The sequence below is a fragment of the Glycine max genome, chromosome 1, assembly GCF_000004515.6.
Source record: "Glycine max cultivar Williams 82 chromosome 1, Glycine_max_v4.0, whole genome shotgun sequence".
In the NCBI taxonomy this organism is placed as follows: Eukaryota; Viridiplantae; Streptophyta; class Magnoliopsida; order Fabales; family Fabaceae; genus Glycine; species Glycine max.
Genome location: NC_016088.4, coordinates 51431351 through 51452262, shown reverse-complemented (window position 1 = coordinate 51452262; position 20912 = coordinate 51431351). Strand labels below are relative to the sequence as shown.

The 20912-nt window shown below is 37.1% G+C and overlaps 4 protein-coding genes across 4 annotated transcripts; 2 read left to right on the top strand and 2 right to left on the bottom strand.

Moving 5' to 3' along the window:
- The first annotated feature begins 1808 nt into the window (after positions 1-1808).
- Positions 1809-4078, top strand: LOC100816188 (uncharacterized). The gene has a single exon (XM_003517123.5). The coding sequence runs from the start codon at positions 1978-1980 to the stop codon at positions 3943-3945; it is 1968 nt and encodes a 655-aa protein (XP_003517171.1). The 5' UTR covers positions 1809-1977; the 3' UTR covers positions 3946-4078.
- A 12063-nt stretch (positions 4079-16141) lies between these two features.
- Positions 16142-16645, bottom strand: LOC102661201 (uncharacterized). Its single transcript, XM_006574226.1, has one exon. It carries the CDS (start codon positions 16643-16645, stop codon positions 16142-16144), a length of 504 nt encoding a protein of 167 aa, XP_006574289.1.
- A 27-nt stretch (positions 16646-16672) lies between these two features.
- LOC102661053 (uncharacterized) lies at positions 16673-17668 on the bottom strand. The gene has a single exon (XM_006574225.1). It carries the CDS (start codon positions 17666-17668, stop codon positions 16673-16675), a length of 996 nt encoding a protein of 331 aa, XP_006574288.1.
- A 1936-nt stretch (positions 17669-19604) lies between these two features.
- Positions 19605-20616, top strand: LOC100807636 (thaumatin-like protein 1). Its single transcript, NM_001317667.2, has 3 exons — positions 19605-19656; positions 19734-20343; positions 20412-20616. Exons 1-3 carry the CDS (start codon positions 19605-19607, stop codon positions 20614-20616), a joined length of 867 nt encoding a protein of 288 aa, NP_001304596.2.
- Positions 20617-20912: the final 296 nt, after the last annotated feature.

The following is a 20912-nucleotide window of genomic DNA, read 5'->3' as shown; positions in this document are numbered from 1 at the left end:
GACATTTGTTGTGAAGTATGATAGACTTTCTTTGTATTCGAGATCTACACCGTGAAAGGAATTGTTTGATTTGATAGCAATGAACATGTTTGAATAACACTTATGTGGAGTATAACTAGCCTTCCTTTTAAAACACAAGGTATTTACTTCTACTTTCTTGTCTTGGAAAGTAAGAAAATTTCGTTGAACTTAGTTTCAATAGGAAATCAAACACGCTCTACATGATTAACAGTGATTGATTGTTGGACAATGATTGTCTTTGTGAGATCAAGTTCTTAACCGACACTGAGGACGAACCTATTGACTGGTAAGAGGTCGAGCTACTCGACCTCGTTTTTGCTTCAAATGGTATTTATTTTTTAAAACCAAATCACAAATTAAAATAGAAAAGAGGTGTTTTATTAAAAAATGTTTTTATTATATTGTTGTTTACGAAATAATATTGCAAAATTAATATTACAAAAATATGGCACAAATAGCACTGTTGCTACAAAATTTGCAAGATTGCGAGAGTGAAAAAGCAGTGCAGGTTTTGACATGCCATGTGATGGATTGAATTTGTGAGAAGCGTCAACCATGACAGATTGTTTATGATATTTTCCCAATTATTGGTTCAAATCAGTCATTGCAGTTCAAAGGTACTGTGTGGAAAGACATTTTGCCTGAGCCATCATGTTACTGAAAAAATATTGGTTAAATTATTGTTTTGATCTCTATTTTTATTTAATTTGTTTAACTTAATTCTTCTATTATTAAACAGTTGAATTTATTTTCTTAATTTTTAATATTGAGACAATTTTGTACTTTTTGTCAATTGACAGTAAACAATTACATTTTATTAATTTGGAATTATAACTTTAGATGCAATTACACTAAAAAAAAAACTTTAGTTGTGATTATATAATTCTAGATATTAATTGAAAATCGATCTATTCATACATTTTATTTGATCATAATTAATTTTTGAATATAAAACTAAGCATATAAAAAGTTATTTAAAACTACTCCAGGTGATATTTCAACCTAATTCTAAGTAATTAAACATGGATGAAGCCAATAAGGCACTTTGGAATTTTGTGTTCAAGCTATTCTTGGAATAAAACCAAATTCTCGCTCAGTTAAGCTTTCTTTTCAAAGCAAGCAAAGTTGTGTAAGGAATCCACGTGAATCATAGTTAGTTAGTTACCATCACTTACTATAAATTAAAAAGAAATAAATGAAGGATGAATCCTTTTTCCTAATAAGATCTCAAATCAGAACACTCAGAAATTAAGAAAAGAAAAGAAAAAAAGGGAAAGTGCATCTTCGTACGTGCGGTAGTTGTGAAGTACCTACTGATTTTGGAGGAAAAGGCAGCTGTGAATCTCTGGTGGGGTAGGATAATACAATACTAGGTTAAGATTCAGCTTGAAAAACACGAAAAAGAAAAAAGAAAAAAGAAAACTATTATCGCTGAAATAAAGAAAGAAGAGGACGTGTGTGTCTTGTGGACACAATTTAGAAAATCAATGATTTAAATAAATTATTTATCTTAAATTTATGAATCACATAATATCATATGAATTTAAAAGTTTTATATAAAAAATTACTTTAATATTAAAATTGATAGAATAAGTATTTAACTTCCACATTAAATTTTAGATTGAAAAAATAATTCTTCATTTATAATAGTTAATTAAATAACAATTATTTACATAAATAAATCACTTAAATAACACAATATTTAAACCATCAGTTCTGATACTAGAGTTTCTTAAACAACTTTGTTTAACTTTAAACAAGTCCATCTAAACAGTAGCGTTTAACGAGAAGCCGGAGGGTGAGCTTACTGAAACCGGGTTTATAAAAAGAGAAGTAAGATAAGAAAGCGCGTTTGACTTGGTAAAATAAAATCTCCTCAGCCACCGCATAAAGGCATTCGCATCCTTCTCTCGAAATTAAGAAAGCCAAACAAAGCCCATTCGATTTTTTGATCCGATGGGTGACATAGTGAAGCAAATATTGGCGAAGCCGATCCAGCTGGCGGACCAAGTAACCAAAGCCGCCGACGAGGCCAGCTCCTTCAAGCAGGAATGCGGCGACCTCAAGTCCAAGACGGAGAAGCTGGCGGCGCTGCTCCGTCAGGCGGCGCGTGCGAGTTCCGAACTCTACGAGCGTCCCACGCGCCGCATCATCGACGAAACCGAACAAGTCCTCGACAAGGCCCTCGCCCTGGTCCTGAGGTGCCGCGGCAACGCCCTCATGAAGCGCGTCTTCACGCTCAACCCGGGAGCCGCGTTCCGCAAGGTCTCCTTGCTCCTCGAGAACTCCACCGGCGACGTCTCCTGGCTCCTCCGCGTCTCCGCCGGCGACGGAGGCGGCGACTACATCGGCGGGCTCCCTCCTATCGCGGCGAACGACCCGATCCTCTGCCTCATCTGGGAGCAGATCGCCGTCCTCCACACGGGCTCGGCGGAGGACCGGTCCGACGCGGCCGCGCAGCTGGTCTCGCTGGCCAGCAGCAGCGACCGCTACGGGAAGCTGATAATCGAAGAAGGCGGGGTGGGCCCACTTCTGAAGCTTCTGAAGGAAGGAAAACCCGAAGGGCAGGAACACGCGGCACGTGCCATCGGGGTTCTGGGGCGTGACCCCGAGAGCGTTGAGCACGTGATCCACGTGGGCGCGTGCTCCGTCTTTGCGAAGATCCTCAAAGAAGGTCCTATGAAAGTGCAAGCTGTCGTGGCCTGGGCCGTGTCGGAACTCGCCGCCAATTACCCCAAGTGTCAGGACCTTTTCGCCCAGCACAACATCATAAGGCTACTCGTCGGTCACCTCGCTTTCGAAACCGTCGAGGAGCACAGTAAGTACACCATTGTCAGCACCAAACCCACTTCCATCCACGCCCTCGTCATCGCCAGCACCAATAACGTCAAGATGGAAGATCCATTTCTCGACAACCAAAACAAAGCACGAATGCCACATCCCTTGGGTGAAAGACCACGAAATCTCCATAGAGTAATCACTAGCACAATCGCAATGCACGCTGCCACCAAACACGGAAACGAATCAAATCCCAAGACCAATGGAGTTGGTAATGATGCCAAGCAAGGAAATCAGGATCAGAATCAGAATCACCAGCCAAACTATTCACATTCGGGGATAAACATGAAAGGAAGGGATCATGAGGATCCTAAGACTAAGGCTAACATGAAGGAAATGGCAGCGAGGGCTCTCTGGCAATTAGCGAAAGGAAACTCGCCAATTTGTCGTAGCATTACTGAATCAAGAGCACTGCTCTGTTTCGCTGTTCTTCTTGAAAAAGGAACGGAGGCTGTGCAGTACAATTCGGCTATGGCGGTGATGGAGATTACAGCAGTGGCAGAGAAAGATGCTGAATTAAGGAAATCCGCGTTTAAGCCCAACTCTCCTGCTTGCAAAGCCGTTGTTGATCAAGTGGTGAAGATAATAGAGAAAGCGGATTCGGAGCTTTTGATTCCGTGCATAAAGACGATTGGGAATCTGGCGAGGACCTTCAAGGCGACGGAGACAAGGATGATAGGGCCATTGGTGAAGCTTCTTGACGAAAGGGAAGCGGAGGTGTCAAGGGAAGCGTCGATTGCGCTCACGAAATTCGCGTGCACGGAGAACTACCTTCACGTGGATCACTCCAAGGCGATTATAATCGCCGGCGGGGCCAAGCACTTGATTCAGCTGGTGTATTTTGGAGGGGAAGAGATGGTTCAGATTCCAGCGCTGGTTCTGCTCTCCTACATTGCAATGCACGTCCCTGATAGCGAGGAACTTGCTCAGGCTGAGGTGCTTGGAGTCATTGAATGGGCCTCCAAGCAATCCTCCATTGCTAATGACCAAGCAATCGAGGCCTTGTTGTTGGAGTCCAAGACCAAGTTGGACCTTTACCAGTCTAGAGGTCCTAGAGGATTCCATAAATTGCATTTGCATCAGTAGGATCATTCTAATTTGTAAAGGTTCTTCTTTTTTCTTTCTTTTTTTTTTCATTCATTTTTGTTCTTTCATTCACTTCGCTGTGTATACAATCGATTCACTTGTTCAATTGTCCCGATAATATTGTTTTTCCTCATCCATCTGTTCTAGTGTTCTACACCTCCTTCCTCTCCCTGTTACTCTATACTCTACAAAGGTTGAATTGCATGCTCAACAGACCCTGTATGTATGATTTCTGATAATATTTTCATGACACAATTTTTATTCAAATGTTGATATAACACCACCTAATAATACTCTGAGCATATTTTCACTATTTTTCTTCTTGAGCAATTTTTTTACCTTAAGGTAGATCGCAGAGCGTTGCATGATTTGCTGTCTTCAATAGTTTACTATTCATAGCTGGGCTGAACCATATAGAAAAAGACTCGAGAGAATATTTTATTGCTTTGAACGATTCCTCGGCTTTTCGGGGCGAATAGAAAGCAGAGAATATATAGATAGAAAAGGACAAGTCTAGTTGACCTGAATTATGGCGATGGATCATGGTCCAAAAGATTCGAACGCTAAAGTTGGACCTGTTCAAACTAACCCACCTTTAGTTTACTTGAATATATTTTTATTACATCATGACACTGTATTGCAAATAAAATATAGTTAACTTGCAAATTTATGACGATATTCTCCTATGTCGTGAAGTAAGAAAAGAACCATTGACTTTACTTTAGAAAGTGGAACCAAGAATTAGGTGCAGCTGAGGTTGTATACTTGGATTATGGATCATAGCAAGTTGCAAACAGCTTCTCAACAAAATACTATTCAAGTCCGAATGGAAGCTAGCTGCTATGAAATGCATATTTACATACTTAACAAATCTTTCTTTCTTTCTTTGCTGGGCAAAATATCTAGATTGCATGATGATTTAATTCCTTTCTGACTGAAAATACGTTACTGAATAAATACACAATGAAGATGAAACCACACGTATGCTGGGCAAAAAGACGACTACAATTTTTGGTATACATATACTAGTTTTAACTAGTCAAACAAATATTTTTCACGTAGGCTTATGCCACACGTAGGTAAAACCCGTTCAAGACGATGGTCAAATGTCTTCACCTTGAAAAAATGTCAGCTCAAACCACACAGCATTTGGATAAAACAGATAAACTAATCCAAGCAAAAATTTCCACGGTGAATAGAACGTGTATAGCTATTGCTTTTCGATACTTATGCTATGGCCAGTGCCAAACTAATCCATTTTTCGCACAGGGGTTTCTCACGCCAGTATGTTGATAAGTAGATTCGTCTTAATCATTGTATCAGTGTCAATGTAGACAAAAGTCAAGAGGTATAGAAAAGGTGAAAACGGTTCACCAACTGTTCAAACTTGCAGTCCATGCTTCTGCACAACAAACATGTCTGCGCAGTCAAAGCCCGGGTTACAGTTAAGCCCAATTACTCATACTCGCCCATCATTTACGAACACAAAAAAAACATAGAACATGCCCAAGTGGTCTACTAACCGAAACCTATGATCTGCTTGTATAAAGCAGATCAAGAAATAAGCATGACATTTTTGTGTTCCTTTTCCCTATGTATAACTAGTACTAAAAAGAGGAAAAGCTTGTTTTCTTCCAATCTGTGATCATAAAAACTTCCAACTTTACCACGTCAGCTAACAAAATACGTACTCCATTGCTTTAAAATATAAAAATATTCCAATGTATATATTCTGAACTTGTATCCTCTCCCGCGGAGTCTTTACCTCCACTATGGGAACTTCAGCGCAAATTTCGTTCATCTCTTTCGGAAGTCTATTTTTCTTCCAATTCTTGACAGGTGATTCTTTACTAAGTAACTATTTTTCATAGCTTTTTGTTCCAAGACTAAAAGTGGTAAAGATTTTTTATGTCTTTAACATTATTTAGGTTCGAATTCAGCAATACTCACTACCACCAACAAGTGCAGCTAGCTACAAAGTTTGGCCAACCATTTCCATTTGGCGCTGGAACCTCGCATATCTCCAACACGGGCTTCGCGCTACAACCAGGAGAATCCAACGTCGCCGGCAAGTTCACCTGCGTCACTAGTGACTGTGGTTCCTCAACCTGGAATGCGCCGGTGGCAATGGTTCTGCTCTTGCGCTCGCGTCTATGGTTATGACCACGACTCCTTCACTTGTGCTTCTGCTGATTATACCATCACTCCCACATCCTCCACAACCACAAGGTCTATGATTTTATGCTTATGACAATTTTTCTTCACCTTTTTATTAAAATAAAATAAATGATAGTTTTTTAAAGTGTTTGAATTTTCATGCAGTTCGATCGAGCCAGGGAAAAACAAAAACCTAGGAGAAGGAGGTCAAGTGGATGGTTCACCCATAAATAGAGAAATGTTATGAATGTTATATAAATTGTGTTGATTTTGTTGTGGTCTTCTATCAGTTCCGCTTCTCTTAGAACCTGCACAAGATAAAAAAAAAACCAGAAAACAGAAAACAAGCACAGCAGAGCAAGAATTCAAAGATTTACGTGGTTCGGCAATGTGCTTACATCCACGGGAAATGACAACTCATCATCATCACATTGATCATGAAAATTACAAGTTCAATACAAGCAGCAGCTAGCTTTGATCTCTCTTGGTTTCTTTCTAACAAAACTTCTCTCAATCACCTAACTCACTATCTCCTTATGAACACTCTGAATTTTCTGCAACTACTTTGTTTTTCAGCCTGCCATCAATGAATACCATGGTCAAACGTTTATATACACTCTAGATGCTAGTCCTAGGAATAAAGGCTATACTTTGGTGCCAAAATCAATTCAGTTATAATAACTGAATTCAGTTATGACAGCACCACTTGAAACCTTCCCACTTATGCCTTTTGTGATTTTGAGTCACACACCACAAATCTCCACCTTGACTCCAAATCAACAATTGTTTATCTTGTGATTCAGGGCTGCACTTCTACTAAACCTGCTTTAGGCATCTTCAAAATTGATCAAGTCTAAGCAGTGCTTGAACTTGACAGTAGATAGAGACTTTGTGAACATGTCATTAGGGTTTTCTTCTATTGAAACCTTCTCCACCTTCACCTCAGAATCAATCACATCTCTGATGAAGTGTAGTTTCACATCTATATGTTTTGTCCTCTCATGGTAACTTTGGTGATTTGCTAAATGAATAGCACTTTGACTGTCACAATGAATTGTGACACAGGACTGTGCTATTCCAAGCTCATTTACCATTCCCTTTAGCCAAATTGCTTCCTTAACTCCTTCAGCTAGGGCCATGTGCTCTGCTTCAGTTGTTGAAAGAGCAACAACTGATTATTGATTTGGTTTCCAACTGATTGTTGTTCCAAACAAAGTAAACACATATCCAGTTAAGGACTTTCTTGTATCTACATTTCCTGCAAAATTTGCATCTACAGAGCTTGTGATTGCTGCCTCATGTGTTGTCTTCTTGTACCTTAATCCAGCTTTCAAAGATCCATTTAGATACCTCAGTGTCCATTTCACAACATCCCAGTGTGCACTTCCATGATCTCCCATGAATCTTCTTATAATACTTACAGCATGAGCCAAGTCAGGTCTATTGCAAACCATTCCATACATTATGCTTCCAACACCACTGGCATAGGGTGTTTGATTCATTTTAGACCTTTCTTCAGTTGTTTCTGGTGCTTGAATAACAGATAGCTTTGTATGATGGCCAAGTGGTGTGCTAACAGGTTTGCTTTGATGCATCTTAAACCTTTCTACCACTTTCTTGAGGTAATTGCTTTAGGACAAGAATAGTTCACCATTTGCCCTATCCCTATGAATATCAATCCCGAGTATCCTTCTAGCCGACCCTAGATCTTTCATCTCAAATTTTGTGTTCAAGCTTTCTTTGAGTTTCCTAATCTTTTCCTTGTTAGCACTTGCTATGAGGATGTCATCCACATACAAGAAAAGGTAGAGAACACACACTTTTCCCTTTTTCAGGATATATACACAACTGTCATATCTGTTTCTAATAAAGCCATATCTGATAAGGAACTCATCTAATTTCAGATACCACATTCGAAGGCTTTGCTTCAATCCATACAAATATTTTTCCAGCAAGCACACCTTGTTCTCCCCTTCCTCAAAACCTTTAGGCTGGTTCATGTAAATGGTTTCCTTCAGATTTCCATGGAGAAAAGTTGTTTTAACATCTAGCTGTTCAAGTTCCAAATCATACTGATTTACCAGATCAAGTATGATTCTTATTGAACAATGCTTCACAACTGGTGAAAAAATCTCATTGTAATCAATTCCTTCAACCTGTGTAAAGCCTTTTGCTATCAATCTTGCCTTGAATCTAGGCCTTTTTACTCCTGGAATGCCTTCTTTCTTCTTGAAAATCCACCTACATCCAACAGCCTTCTGCTTCTTGGGTTGATCCACAAGTATCCAGGTCTTGTTCTTTCTTAAGGATTTCATTTCTTCATTCATTGCCTGAAGCCACAGCTGACTATCTTCACTTTCAATTGCTTCCCTCCAGGTCTTTGGTTCTGAATTTTGAATCTCCTCAGTAACATTCAGGGCATAACAGATAATGTCAGCATGACCATACCTCTTTGTAGGCTTTATCACCCTTTTTGCTCTATCTCTAGCCAATTGATAATTGGACAAGTCATGCTGAGTACCCAGCTCTTCATTATCTCCAGTTTCTACTTGATCAGTGTGATCAATAGCATCTCCACTGTCATGATCTGAAATCTCATAATGCTCCACCTCAAAATTGGTACTCTCTCTACTTGAGTTGTTATCCATCTGCTCCTTGCTTAGCATTTTCATTCTGCTCTCATCAAAGGTTACATCCCTGCTAATGATGCTTCTTGTCTCACTAGGTTTCAACTTCCACAGCTTGTACCCTTTAACTCCTTCAGGATAGCCAACGAACACACACTTTACAGCCCTTGCATCCAGTTTTCCTTGTTTAACATGAACAAAGGCCAGTGATCCTAACACCTTTAATTTTGAGTAATCAGGTGGTTCACCACTCCAAGCTTCCATTGGTGTCTTGAAATCTAAGGCTGATGAAGGGCATTTGTTAATCAAATAGGCTGTTGTGTTTGCAGCTTCTCCCCAAAAGGTCTTTGGCAGTCCTGCACTTAGCAGTATGCACCTCACTCTTTCCAAAATGGTCCTATTCATTCTTTCTGCTAATCCATTCTGTTGTGGTGTGAGAGGGACTATTTTGTGCCTTTTGATACCTACTTTCTTGCAAAACTCATTGAATTGCTCTGAAACAAACTCCAGGCCATTGTCAGTCCTTAAAACTTTTAATTTTGTACCAAGTTGATTTCCAATATGAGTATGCCACTCTCTGAATTTTTGAAAAGCTTCTAATTTATTTTTCGAAACATACAGTCATACTCTTCTTGAGAAATCATCTATGATGGTGAGAAAGTATGAGCTTCCACCATGAGTTTTCACTCTAGATGGTCCCCATAAATCAGAATGCACATACTAAAAAGGCCTAGATGAAACATGAATACCAGTGCCAAAGCTTATTCTATGTGATTTACCAAGCACACAATGATCACAAAATTCAAGTTTATCTAGTTTATCACCACCTAACAAATTTTTTTTTCTCAAGTTCATGTAATCCTCTTTCACTAACATGACCTAATCTCAAATGCCAAAGTTTTGTTTTATCAATCAATGTATTACTAGCTATTGATGCATGTCCAATAATAGTGGAACCTTCAAGAATAAACAAGCCATTACTTTTATTCTTGTTACCCTTAGCTATGATTAAAGATCCATTTGAAATCTTAAGAACACCATTCAAAATTCTAGTTGAATATCCTAGATCATCAAACATGTTTATGGAGATAAGATTTCGTTTGAGTTCAAGAATGTACCTTACATCTTTCAGTAGGTACTCTCTGTTATCAAACATCTTTAGTCTCACAGTTCCAATGCCTTGTACCTTGCAGGGGTAGTTGTTTCCTAGCAATAGAGCTCCTGCTAGTTTCAGTTTCAGGGTTTCAAAGTAGTCCTTTCTCAGGCTGCTGTGATATGAGCATCCAGAATCCATAATACATTTTGTTTGTGTTTTGGTATTAGAAGCTACTAAAACACATGCACTCTCATAACCTTCAGAGGCTTCAACTATGTCAGTAGAGTCCAAAGATCCTTTCTTGATCCTGTCTGGGCAGTCTTTCTTGAAGTGACCAGTTTTGTGACAATTAAAGCATTTGAACTTTGTTTTCTGGCCATTCTTTGAATCCCTTGACCTTGATCTGGACTTCTTTCCTCTTGTTCCCTTCTTTTCACTCGTTCCCCTTGAAATATTCAGGCTATCACCATTATCCTCAGATTTGGAGTCTTGCTATTTTTGCATCTCCTTGGTCCTTATTGAGGTCTGGACTTCTTCTTGATCTTTGCCATAAAGAATTGCATCCTTGAAATGTTCAAAGGATTTTGGTAAGGAATTCAGAAGCAAAAGAGCTTTATCCTCCTCTTCAAGCTTTACTTCAATATTTTCCAAATCATCAAGAATCTTGTTGAAATTAGCCAATTGTTCATTGGCTGTTCTTGACTCTGTCATCTTGAAGGTGTACAATTGTTGCTTCAAGCATAACCAATTTGCAAGGGACTTTGTCATATACAATGACTCCAGTTTCAACCACATTGAGGCTCCTGTCTTTTATCTTGCAACTTCTCTTAAAGCTTTATCTCCAAGGCATAGAATGATTGCACTTCTGGCTCTATCAATCATCTCTGATTTCTCCTTTGAGCTTAGAGATTCAAACATTTTTTCTTCTCCTTTAAGAGCTTCTACACAGCCATGTTGAATCAAGATTGCTTCCATCTTGATTCTCCATAACCCAAAGTCATTTTCCCCTGAAAACTTCTCAATATTGTACTTTGTTGTTCCCATCTTTCTTGATCTTGATCCTTTTACCATAGACGGCGCCACTTGTTGTGGTCTTCTATCAGTTCCATTTTTCATAGAACCTGCACAAGATAAAAAAACCAGAAAACAAAAAACAAGTGCAGCAGAACAAGAACCCAAAGATTTACATGGTTCGGCAATGTGCCTACATCCACGGGAAATGACAATTCATCATCATCACATTGATCATGAAAATTACAAGTTCAATACAAGCAATAGCTAGCTTTGATCTCTCTTGGTTTCTTTCTAACAAAACCTCTCTGAATCACCTAGCTCACTATCTCTTTATGAACACTCTGAATTTTCTGCAACTACTCTGTTTTTCAGCCTGCCATCAATGAATACCATGATCAAACATATATATACACTCAAGATGCTAGTCCTAGGAATAAAGGCTATACTTTGGTGTCAAAACCAATTCAGTTATAATAACTGAATTCAGTTATGACAACACCACTTGAAACCTTCCCACTTGTACCTTTTGTAATTTTGAGTCGCAAACCACAGATTTAATAAAATATCTTTTGCTTACCGGTAAAAAAAAAAAGTAATCTTGTTATCACATTTTGCTTACAAGAACTTATGGTCTTTTTCCTTTGATTTCATATATAATTTCGAATATAGAATGAGTAATTGTACAATAAACCCTTAAATCTAGACTAGCAACAGTAAAGCTCACACAAAAAGCTTTAACTTTATTTGTTTTTATTTTCATTAATTTTAATATCAAATAACCTATAAAATATATATTTTTTACTCTTTTCCTTTCATTTTCATTTCTTATCAAATATCGAAATTGTGTAGATTTCACGTTATATTTCATAATTCTCTTTTAATTTGATAGTTTTCAAGTAAATTTATCCAATTAAAAAAATTGTAGTTAAATTAAAGAGTGTTTTCTTATCTTATTATTGGTTACAAAATGCTGAAGTCATGCGCTTATGGGCCTAGTTATATATGTTGGGCGCATTTTGGGTCAAAGCTCGAGTGAATTCTGGAGAGTAATCGCCCAATACCAAGATGTAAAGAAGGGAAGATATAGTAAAAACAAAACAATAAATTTAGGCTAGTTTTTTGGACCTGCCCTCTTAACATTCGAATCTTGTGTCTCACGGATCCGGCTTCTCTTTACATTCGAATCTTGTGTGAATAAAACACGCATTCACACACCTATATGATCAAAATATATAAATCAATTTTTTCGTTCATTTAAAAATATATAAAAGTATTAAAATATTTATTTATAAAATATTGAAATAATCATTTATTAAAAATTAAAAATAAAATTGTACTTTTATTTTGATGATATATTTTAGTTTGCACGAAATACTGATTTGAAGTATAAAATTTTTAAAATAAATTTGTACAATGATTTATAAAATAATAAAATACTTATCTATGAATTTTTAAATAGTAATTTATAAAATATTTAAAATAAAATTGTAGCTTGATTTTGATTATATATTTTAGTTTGCTAGATTAATAATTTAATATTAATTTAATTTTTTTCTATTACATTTTTTAAAATATACTACATTTTATAATACATTAAAGTTTTAGAAAATTTATTAGTTACTTTTTTAGTTAGTTTTTTAGCAATAAAATGAAAACATTTTTGTTATGAAATATGAAACTCAACTATTATTTGAACGATGACATTAATTGATGTGAAATTGTAAATTTGTATATTATAGTTAGAATCAAAGAATTGTGTCGGATTGTAGGTAGAGTTTCATAAAGAGCCTTAGGCAGACAATTTAGGGTAATGAGGAAGAATCCCCTTAGCGTCAAAGACCGACAACATCCACACGTAGGCAACAGACAACTGCAGTTGGTTTTGAGGATATTGACCATGTGGATCATGTTGCTGACAAGGTTCATAAGGAGCATCACGAGCTAGTTACGAATCATATAAGTGTTGATATTGAGGGTTTTTTAGACGGACCGCATGATACATCAATGTTGATGTTATATGCTGATCATGTGGCAGCTATAATTTGGGAAGGAGAAATAGTTATTTGTTTAATTATAACCTATTTGAATAACTATTTATCATTTTAATTTACCTAATTAATTTTAATTATTTGCAGGAAAATATTGAGTTGAAATTGACCTCCTATGAGAGGAAGGTTGAGAAATATAGAAGACCTACACCTAAGATTGAAGGCATAGTTACTGTTACAGAACTAAGTTCTTTAGGGACAAGTGACATGAGACTTTTATCTGCTTTTGTGGAGAGGTGACACAAGAAAACTAGCAATTTTCATCTTCCTATATGAGAGCTGACTATTATCCTGAATGATGTGACATCCTTATTAAATCTACCCATTAGAGGTGTCTTCAATACCTTTGATGTTGTGAAAGTTGTTAAGTTGCTTGAAGTCAGTAGACACGAAACAAAAGATGAGACTGAGTAATGTAAAGGGGTATATGTTCACTTAGTTTGGCAACAAGATGTTTATCGTAACAAATGTGATACAAAATAATGTACCCTAGCAGCTCGAATATATTTATTGCATTTAATATGTTGCATACTATTTACAAACAAGAGTGTCACACACATTAGTGTGGTATGCTCGAATGAATTTCATGACCTTGCCCAATCTCGAGGCTATTCATGGCGAGGGACTGCACTAGTCCATGTGGATGACAATCTGAATGTTACATCTAAGTATATGAGAAAACATCTTGCAGGATATATCACTCTATTACATGTAATTTATAATGATGATTGTCCCACTATGCATGTGGTTGCAAGTCTTTTTTTTTTTCAAAATTTTTATTTATTTTGTTTATATTTCATTAGCAATACATTTTAATTTTATTTATATTAATCGTATTAAAAAAACAACCAATTTCTGTATAACTGATGTTTATACTATAAATTATAATTCATGATTTAGAGTGTAATTTCCACTTTTCTCGCTTTTTGAATAAGACATTCTTAACATTCACTCTTTTTTTTTCCTCCTTGGAAGGTATACTTCATGTACTATTCTTACAACAAGCTAAAAGCCTGAAACATATCTTCAACCATCTTAAATTACTCACTTTTTTATTTTATCTTTATATGTATACCCAACTTTCTTAATTATCTATCTATTTCAAATAAGAATAACCTTAAACTACAATTAAATTTATCATTGCAAATTTAAAATATAATTTTTATATCAAAAAATATTTATTGATTATAAAAATTCTATCTTATAAAAATAAATAATATTTATCTTTTGAACGTAAGATTGGAGATTTGGAGCCCCTAATGCCAAGCTTGCGCCTTGCTGGCGGCTGCGTAATAACCCTTGTTATACCAATATACATTTTTTTTTGGAAAAAATGTAAATTATATTAAACCCAAAATGATACAATAATAAACGGGGCATACCCCGCATTTAAAGAAAATCAAAAGTCTCCCTAATACAAGAAGACATATATCAAGATGCTAAAACAAATGCAACAGGTGCGCTTGTCTATACATAAGAAACTTAATCTTGCTAATAACCTCTATGACAAAAAATTGATAATCTTCAAAAATCAGCTTGTTCCTAGACAGCCAAATGCAGTAGACTGTAATTGTTATAGCCAGACAACGTAATTTTCCTTGAACACCTGATGTGGATCTGCCCCTAATTAAAGAGTCAGTAATGCGCTGTAAAGAAGTGAAACGCCTGCGGAAAGGAGCCAAATCACGAATGTGAGCCCAAACTTGGAGAGATTTCCTGCAAGAAAAGAACAAATGAGCATTTGACTCAGGCTCATTTGAACATAAAGGGCAGAGGGAACCCTTGTTCAAAAAAGCAACTTTGTCAAAAGTAAGCAGCCGATTCCTTTTAGCAAGCCACAAAATGAAAGACATCTTAGGGGGGATTGCTGGGTTCCATATAACAGAACACCAATTAACAGTAGGCTTGACACCTCTAATATATTCATAGACTTTGTCAATAAGAAATTGTTCATTGGTGCTCCATGATTGAATCCTCTTTTTGGCCTCTTCCGTACTTAGCTCTTTAGAGATAATAAAGTCCCTTATTTGAATGATTTTCTTTATCAAAACTGAATCTGATGAAGAAGAATTGTAATTCCACACATCGCTCCCTCTGAAATAGTAATGGTGAACCCACCGAACCCATAGAGAATCTTTCTTACAATGAAAGTCCCACAGGATACGGGAAAGAAGCGCAAGGTTCCAGTCCTTGAGATTAAAAAGGCCTAAACCCCCTTCTTTTTTCGGAGAACAAACTACTGACCAAGCAACCAAGGGCTTGTGTTTGCCAATATCCACTTTGCCCCACAGAAAATTACGGCACGAAGCGTTGATCCGGTCTAGAACAGATTGCGGCAAAGGAAAAATCCCCATCCAGAAATTCACAATTCCTTGAATAACCGTTCTGATCAACTCTAACTTACCTGCATAAGATAAAGACTTTTTACTCCATCCCTGAATCAGGCCAGTAATCTTGGAAAGCAAGGGAGCATAATGACATACATTTAATCTAGATGATAAAAGGGGAACACCTAAGTATCTGAAAGGGAAGTCACCCAAGCTAAATCCAGTAAGCTGCTGAATATGAGAAAGCTCATTAGGCCTAATACCGGCTGAGTATATGGCAGATTTATCAGAGCTGATGGAAAACCCTGAAACCCTACAGAAGTGCTGAAGCTTGGCAAACATAGTTGACACAGAAGGGATATTTCCTCTAGATAGAAGCATAATATCATCTGCAAAAGCCAAATGAGATAGCTGAATACTTGCACAGTTGGGATGAAATTTAAAATTGGCATCTTCCTTGAGGCTGCTCATATCTCTGAAAAAGTACTCCAAACAGAGCACAAACAGATAAGGGAAGAGAGAATCCCCTTGTCTAAGACCCCGCTGCCCTTTGAAGTGACCATAAATGGATCCATTGACTGCCACACTAAAGGAAGTGGAAGAAACACATTCCATGATCCAAGTACAGAACTGGGCTGGAAAGCCAATGGACTTAAGCATCCAATCCAAGAATTCCCAGGAAATGGAATCATAAGCTTTATGCAAGTCAATTTTCAGGAGGCATCTCAGAGAGGATCTTTTCCGGGCATATTTGCGCAAAATCTCTTGAACTAGGAAGATGTTGTCCATCATCTTTCTGTTCTTAATGAAAGCAGTTTGAGTTTCCCCAATAATAGTCTCAAGCACTGGGGCTATGCGGTTAGCCAGAATTTTAGATACAATCTTGTATAACAAATTACAGCAAGATATGGGTCTAAAATGGTTAACCTAGGAGGCCTGATCATGCTTAGGAATAAGCGCAATAATAGCATGGTTGAGCTGCTTTAGAATTTTTCCAGTTGTAAAGAATTCATTAACCGCTGCAAAGACATCATCACCAATGATATTCCAAGCCTTCTTGAAGAATAAAACATTGAAACCATCTTGCCCAGGAGCTTTATTATTATCCATCACAGAAATAACGTTCCAAACCTCTTGCTTAGAAGTAGGACAAAGTAAGGCCGCAAAGCAATCGGTGGGAACCTTAGGACCCCTGTTGCAGATCGAAATGGAAGGAGTTTGGATTAGCTCATGAGCACTAAACAAATTCCTAAAGTGATTTACAAAAGTAAGGGCAATTTCATCTTGGGACGAAGTGTTATGCCCATCCTTTAGCCTTATGGCAGCAATAAACCGACTGTGTCTGTTGCGCTTGATTAAAGCATGAAAGAATTTGGAGCATTTATCAGCCTGCAGGAGATATTTATTTTTGATGAGCTGAGCAAATTTCATAGACTCCGTTTTTCTAAGCATAATGGTCTACCCTCTAGTGCGATTTGCCAGAGCAAGAAGGGAAGGATCCTGAGGATTTTGTTTTAGAGAATTAAGCACACTGTTATATTCAGCCTCAGCTAGCTTTACTCGGTTGGAGATGTTGCTGAACTCCTGCTTAAAAAGATTCTTCAAGGGAGCTTTAAGAGCTTTCAATTTCTTACAGACCTTGAACATGCTACAGCCATGAATATTTTGCTTCCAGCCATCTGCAACAATTCTTAAGAAATTTGGATGATCCACAATAGCATTGTTGAATTTAAATGGAGAATTACCTCTAGGCACTACCAACTCAGTGGTGACAACTAGAGGAGTATGGTCTGAGATAGAAATAAACTCCATAACTTCACAAGCAGAATTTCCAAAGGAATTGAACCAGGCCTGGTTACATAAAGCTCTGTCCAATTTGCTCCACACCCTGCCATTAGTCCACGTGTACAAGGGGCCATGAGTGTTGATGCTCCCCAACCCCAGGTCAGAATAGCAATCAACAAAATCTTGCAACTCATAAGCATTGGGCTCAGCTCCATTGAAACGGTCGGTGGGAGACAGAATGGAGTTGAAGTCACCAATGAGGAGCCAGGGGCAATTCATATTAGCATTGATACTATTCAGATTCATCCAAAGAGATCTTCTTGCCATAATGGAGTGAAGATCATAGATGAAAGAAACCTGAAGGCGCTTGGAATTGGTTTTACAATTAATAGCACAATGAATCAATTGGGCATTTGACTCCAAAACAGAAAAATGAATCTTATCCTGCTTCCAGAGGATAAAAATTCTGCCAGCATTATGAGAAGTGAAGTTATGGGTGAAGTGCCAGTCACTAAACTTTCTTCTCATGATTTCCTCAACTGAAGCCTTATTCAACTTTGTTTCCAACACAGCCATGACGTTAATTTCCTTGCAGCGAAGGAAGTTCTGCATCGCATGATGCTTCAGAGGCAAATTAAAGCCTCTGATGTTCCAAGAGGCAATGATCATGGATTCGGACGGGAGGAAGCCTCCTCGACCGTAGTTACAGCTTTATGATTTCTTCCTCTTTGGACATCAGCTTGCATGTCCTCAATACGGGTTGTCTTTATGAGTGACACTTTTTTACCTTTTTTCTGGTGTTTTGTTTTCACCTGAACAAACCCCTCTTCTATAGGATCATCCAACACAGTGTTTCCTGTTTCTTTGAGGTTAGAAGAATTCTGAAGGACATGAACATGATTTGCAACCAGAACATGTTTTCTGTGAGGAGGGACAGACAGATTAGTCTGGACATTCTTTGGATTATCAGAGGGGCCTGCTGTATTGGTATGTGGGGGCATTGCTGAATCACCCACTTGTGGCTGATCCAAGGTGGGGCAGGCTGTGATGAGAACATACTTATTTGCAGTGAAAGTATTTAACACATTCGACAGGGATAAATATAATATTTCATTTCCGGTCCTGCCACTTTTTTTTTAAAAAGTATTTAACACATTCGACAGGGATAAATATAATATTTTATTTCCGGTCCTGCCACTTTTTTTTAAAAAATATTTTTCTTCTGACTTTGGTAGCTTTTCTGCCGATGAAACATGTAGCATGACTTTGATCCTCCGGACTGATTTTGGGTATATAGCAGTGATAGAATGGAGCAGCGATACATGTTAACGTGTACGCGTATCATACGCGCATTAAAGTAATGTTCAGATAAACATTAATACTCATATCATCTGTAATAAATTTTTAAATATAGTATTATGACAGAATATATTCTTTATTTTTACTAAAATTTATTGAATTTTTATGGACTCACTTCTTATATAAAAAAAAAAATCCTTTCATAGCTTTTTAATTTAACAAATTTAAATTTTTAATAAAAAAATGTTAGAAAAAGATATAAAAAATGCGTTGTTAACAATTTTTTTATATTTCATGAATGCTGATTATCTTTTTTGTGTAAAAAAATACTGTTATCTTTTAACTCTTTGCAAGTCACTTTGTATGAATGTTTATTTATTTATTTATTTATTTGTATTTCATTAGTAGTGAATTTTGAATAAACGATATATGAATTGAAAAAATATATTTTTTTCATATTATCATTCAATTAATAAATATGATAAGTTTTTTTTATCTTAATTATAATTACCTTAAGAATATTAAGGATGTTTTTTTATAAATATATTAAAGATAATTTCTAATTAATTGACAAAATAAATTTTTACATAGTACATGTTTATTAAATTCATATACTTTCATTTTATTTATATTAATCATATTCACAAAAAAAACTATATTTTTTTTTACAATTACATAATATTTTAATTTCTAAGGAATGTGGGAAGATTGTTTGATCCACGTCAAAGGTCAACAACATCGAAACAGTAGGCAACAACATGAAAGTTGCTGGCAAACCTAAGAACCTAATCCAAAATTATAAAAAATAAAATTAGTGGGTTCAATTATATAAATATAAATAAAATAAAATATAAAAATATAAGATTTTATTTACAAATTTAATGAATTTTAAAAAATGAGGGATGCAATTCATCAGTAATCTACATAATGACGGATCTAAGATTTTAAATCATTGGATACAAATTATAAAAAATAAAATCAGTGTGTTCAATTATATAAATATAGATAAAATAAAATATAAAAATATAAGATTTTATTTATAAAATTTGATGAATTTTAAAAAATGAATTAGTAAAAAAAAAAGGAGTTTAATAACTGAAAAATAAGATTCTGGAAGTTTAGGGAACAACATCGGTGAGCAGCATCGTCCTTTGCCTCTTTCCATCGGTGGAAGTTTAGGGAACAACATCGGTGAGCAGCAATGTCCGCAGGGAACAGTGTTTTTCACTTAATCTCTATATATAGAATGGCATTCGTCGTGACTATGGCAACAACTTGTAATGTCCGTATGGGAAATTCAACTAAAATGGCATCCATCGTGACTATGGCAAGTCTATTTTTCTTCCAATTCCTATCTGGTGAGTAGGTGACTCTTCATACTTTACAAGTTAATTTTTTTGTTTCTAGACTAAAAATGGTAAGATTAATATAACAGGTTCGTGTTCAACGAGACTGACCATCACCAACAAGTGCAGCTACACAGTTTGGCCAGCAATTTTATCCGCCACCGGAAGCTCGCCGCTCTCCACCAGCGGCTTCGTCCTCCAACCGGGAGACTTCAAGATCGTCCCTGTTCCTCCCGCTTGGTCCGGGCGACTATGGGGACGTACTCTCTGCTCCCTAGACATTACCAGCACCAAGTTCTCATGTGTCACCGGTGACTGTGGCTCCACCACCATAGAATGCGTTGGAGGAAACGCCACCCCACCGGTTACTCTGGTGAAGTTCACTCTGAACGGAACAGGCGGGCTCGACTTCTACGAAGTGAGTCTCGTCGACGGTTTCAACCTCCCCGTGAGGGTGGAGCCTCGTGGCGGCAGGAACCGCAGGGCTACTGGTTGCGAGATGGACTTGAACTTATCGTGTCCGACAGAGCTTAAGGTGATAAGAGACGGAGACGCCGTGGCGTGCAAGAGCTCGTGCCAAGCAGAGCCATGCTTGACTTCACAGTTTTTCAAGACTGCATGCCCAGGCGCTCACGTCCATACTTGTTCTTCTCATGATTATACTATCACTTTCTGTCCCCCACCCACACCCTCTTCCAGGTAATTAATTTTATTAATTTATAGTAACAGTTTTTAAATTTTGGGTGCTTAATTTAATTTTGATGCAGTTATCAAGAAATATCCAGGGGAAGCGGCGGTGGACAACCCGGGAGCTCACCCATCAACGTCGTCGTTGCCGTGGTTGTTGCTCTTGCTTCTGTTTGTGGCCTATTTATAGCATGCAAAATAACCATTCGCTTATCAAATGGAGATTGTGTCTTCGGCATCGGCGCCGGAACTAGAACTGGAACAATCCAAGATGTCACTGTTTAAAAACTACGCTAGCGCTGGGTCCTCTTATTTGTTACAATATTGGGTCCTCTTATTTGTTACAATATTTTTCTATTTTACAAACTCGCATTATGTTGTGTAATGTTTTTGAATGATGGTGTTGCGCCTTTGGAAAGAGAGTAGGGGTAGTGAATGTTTAATAAAGATCTTGGTGCAGTCTTCCTAAACACCTTGAAAATAGCTTCTATCGTCAGCAACATTTCCCCTCCGTGCTTTTGTTATCTGTGCACAGTGAGTTTCAAACTCCAGATACTGAAAATACAGTTGGAGCAAAATTT

Bases quoted from the DNA above. Each gene is read 5' to 3' on its own strand.
- LOC100816188 (XM_003517123.5), top strand. From the start codon at position 1,978: ATGGGTGACATAGTGAAGCAAATATTGGCGAAGCCGATCCAGCTGGCG.
- LOC102661201 (XM_006574226.1), bottom strand. From the start codon at position 16,645: ATGAAATTTGCTCAGCTCATCAAAAATAAATATCTCCTGCAGGCTGAT.
- LOC102661053 (XM_006574225.1), bottom strand. From the start codon at position 17,668: ATGATCATTGCCTCTTGGAACATCAGAGGCTTTAATTTGCCTCTGAAG.
- LOC100807636 (NM_001317667.2), top strand. From the start codon at position 19,605: ATGGCATCCATCGTGACTATGGCAAGTCTATTTTTCTTCCAATTCCTA. The intron at 19,657-19,733 runs GTGAGTAGGTGA...TTAATATAACAG, and splicing joins TTTCTTCCAATTCCTATCTG to GTTCGTGTTCAACGAGACTG. The intron at 20,344-20,411 runs GTAATTAATTTT...ATTTTGATGCAG, and splicing joins CCACCCACACCCTCTTCCAG to TTATCAAGAAATATCCAGGG.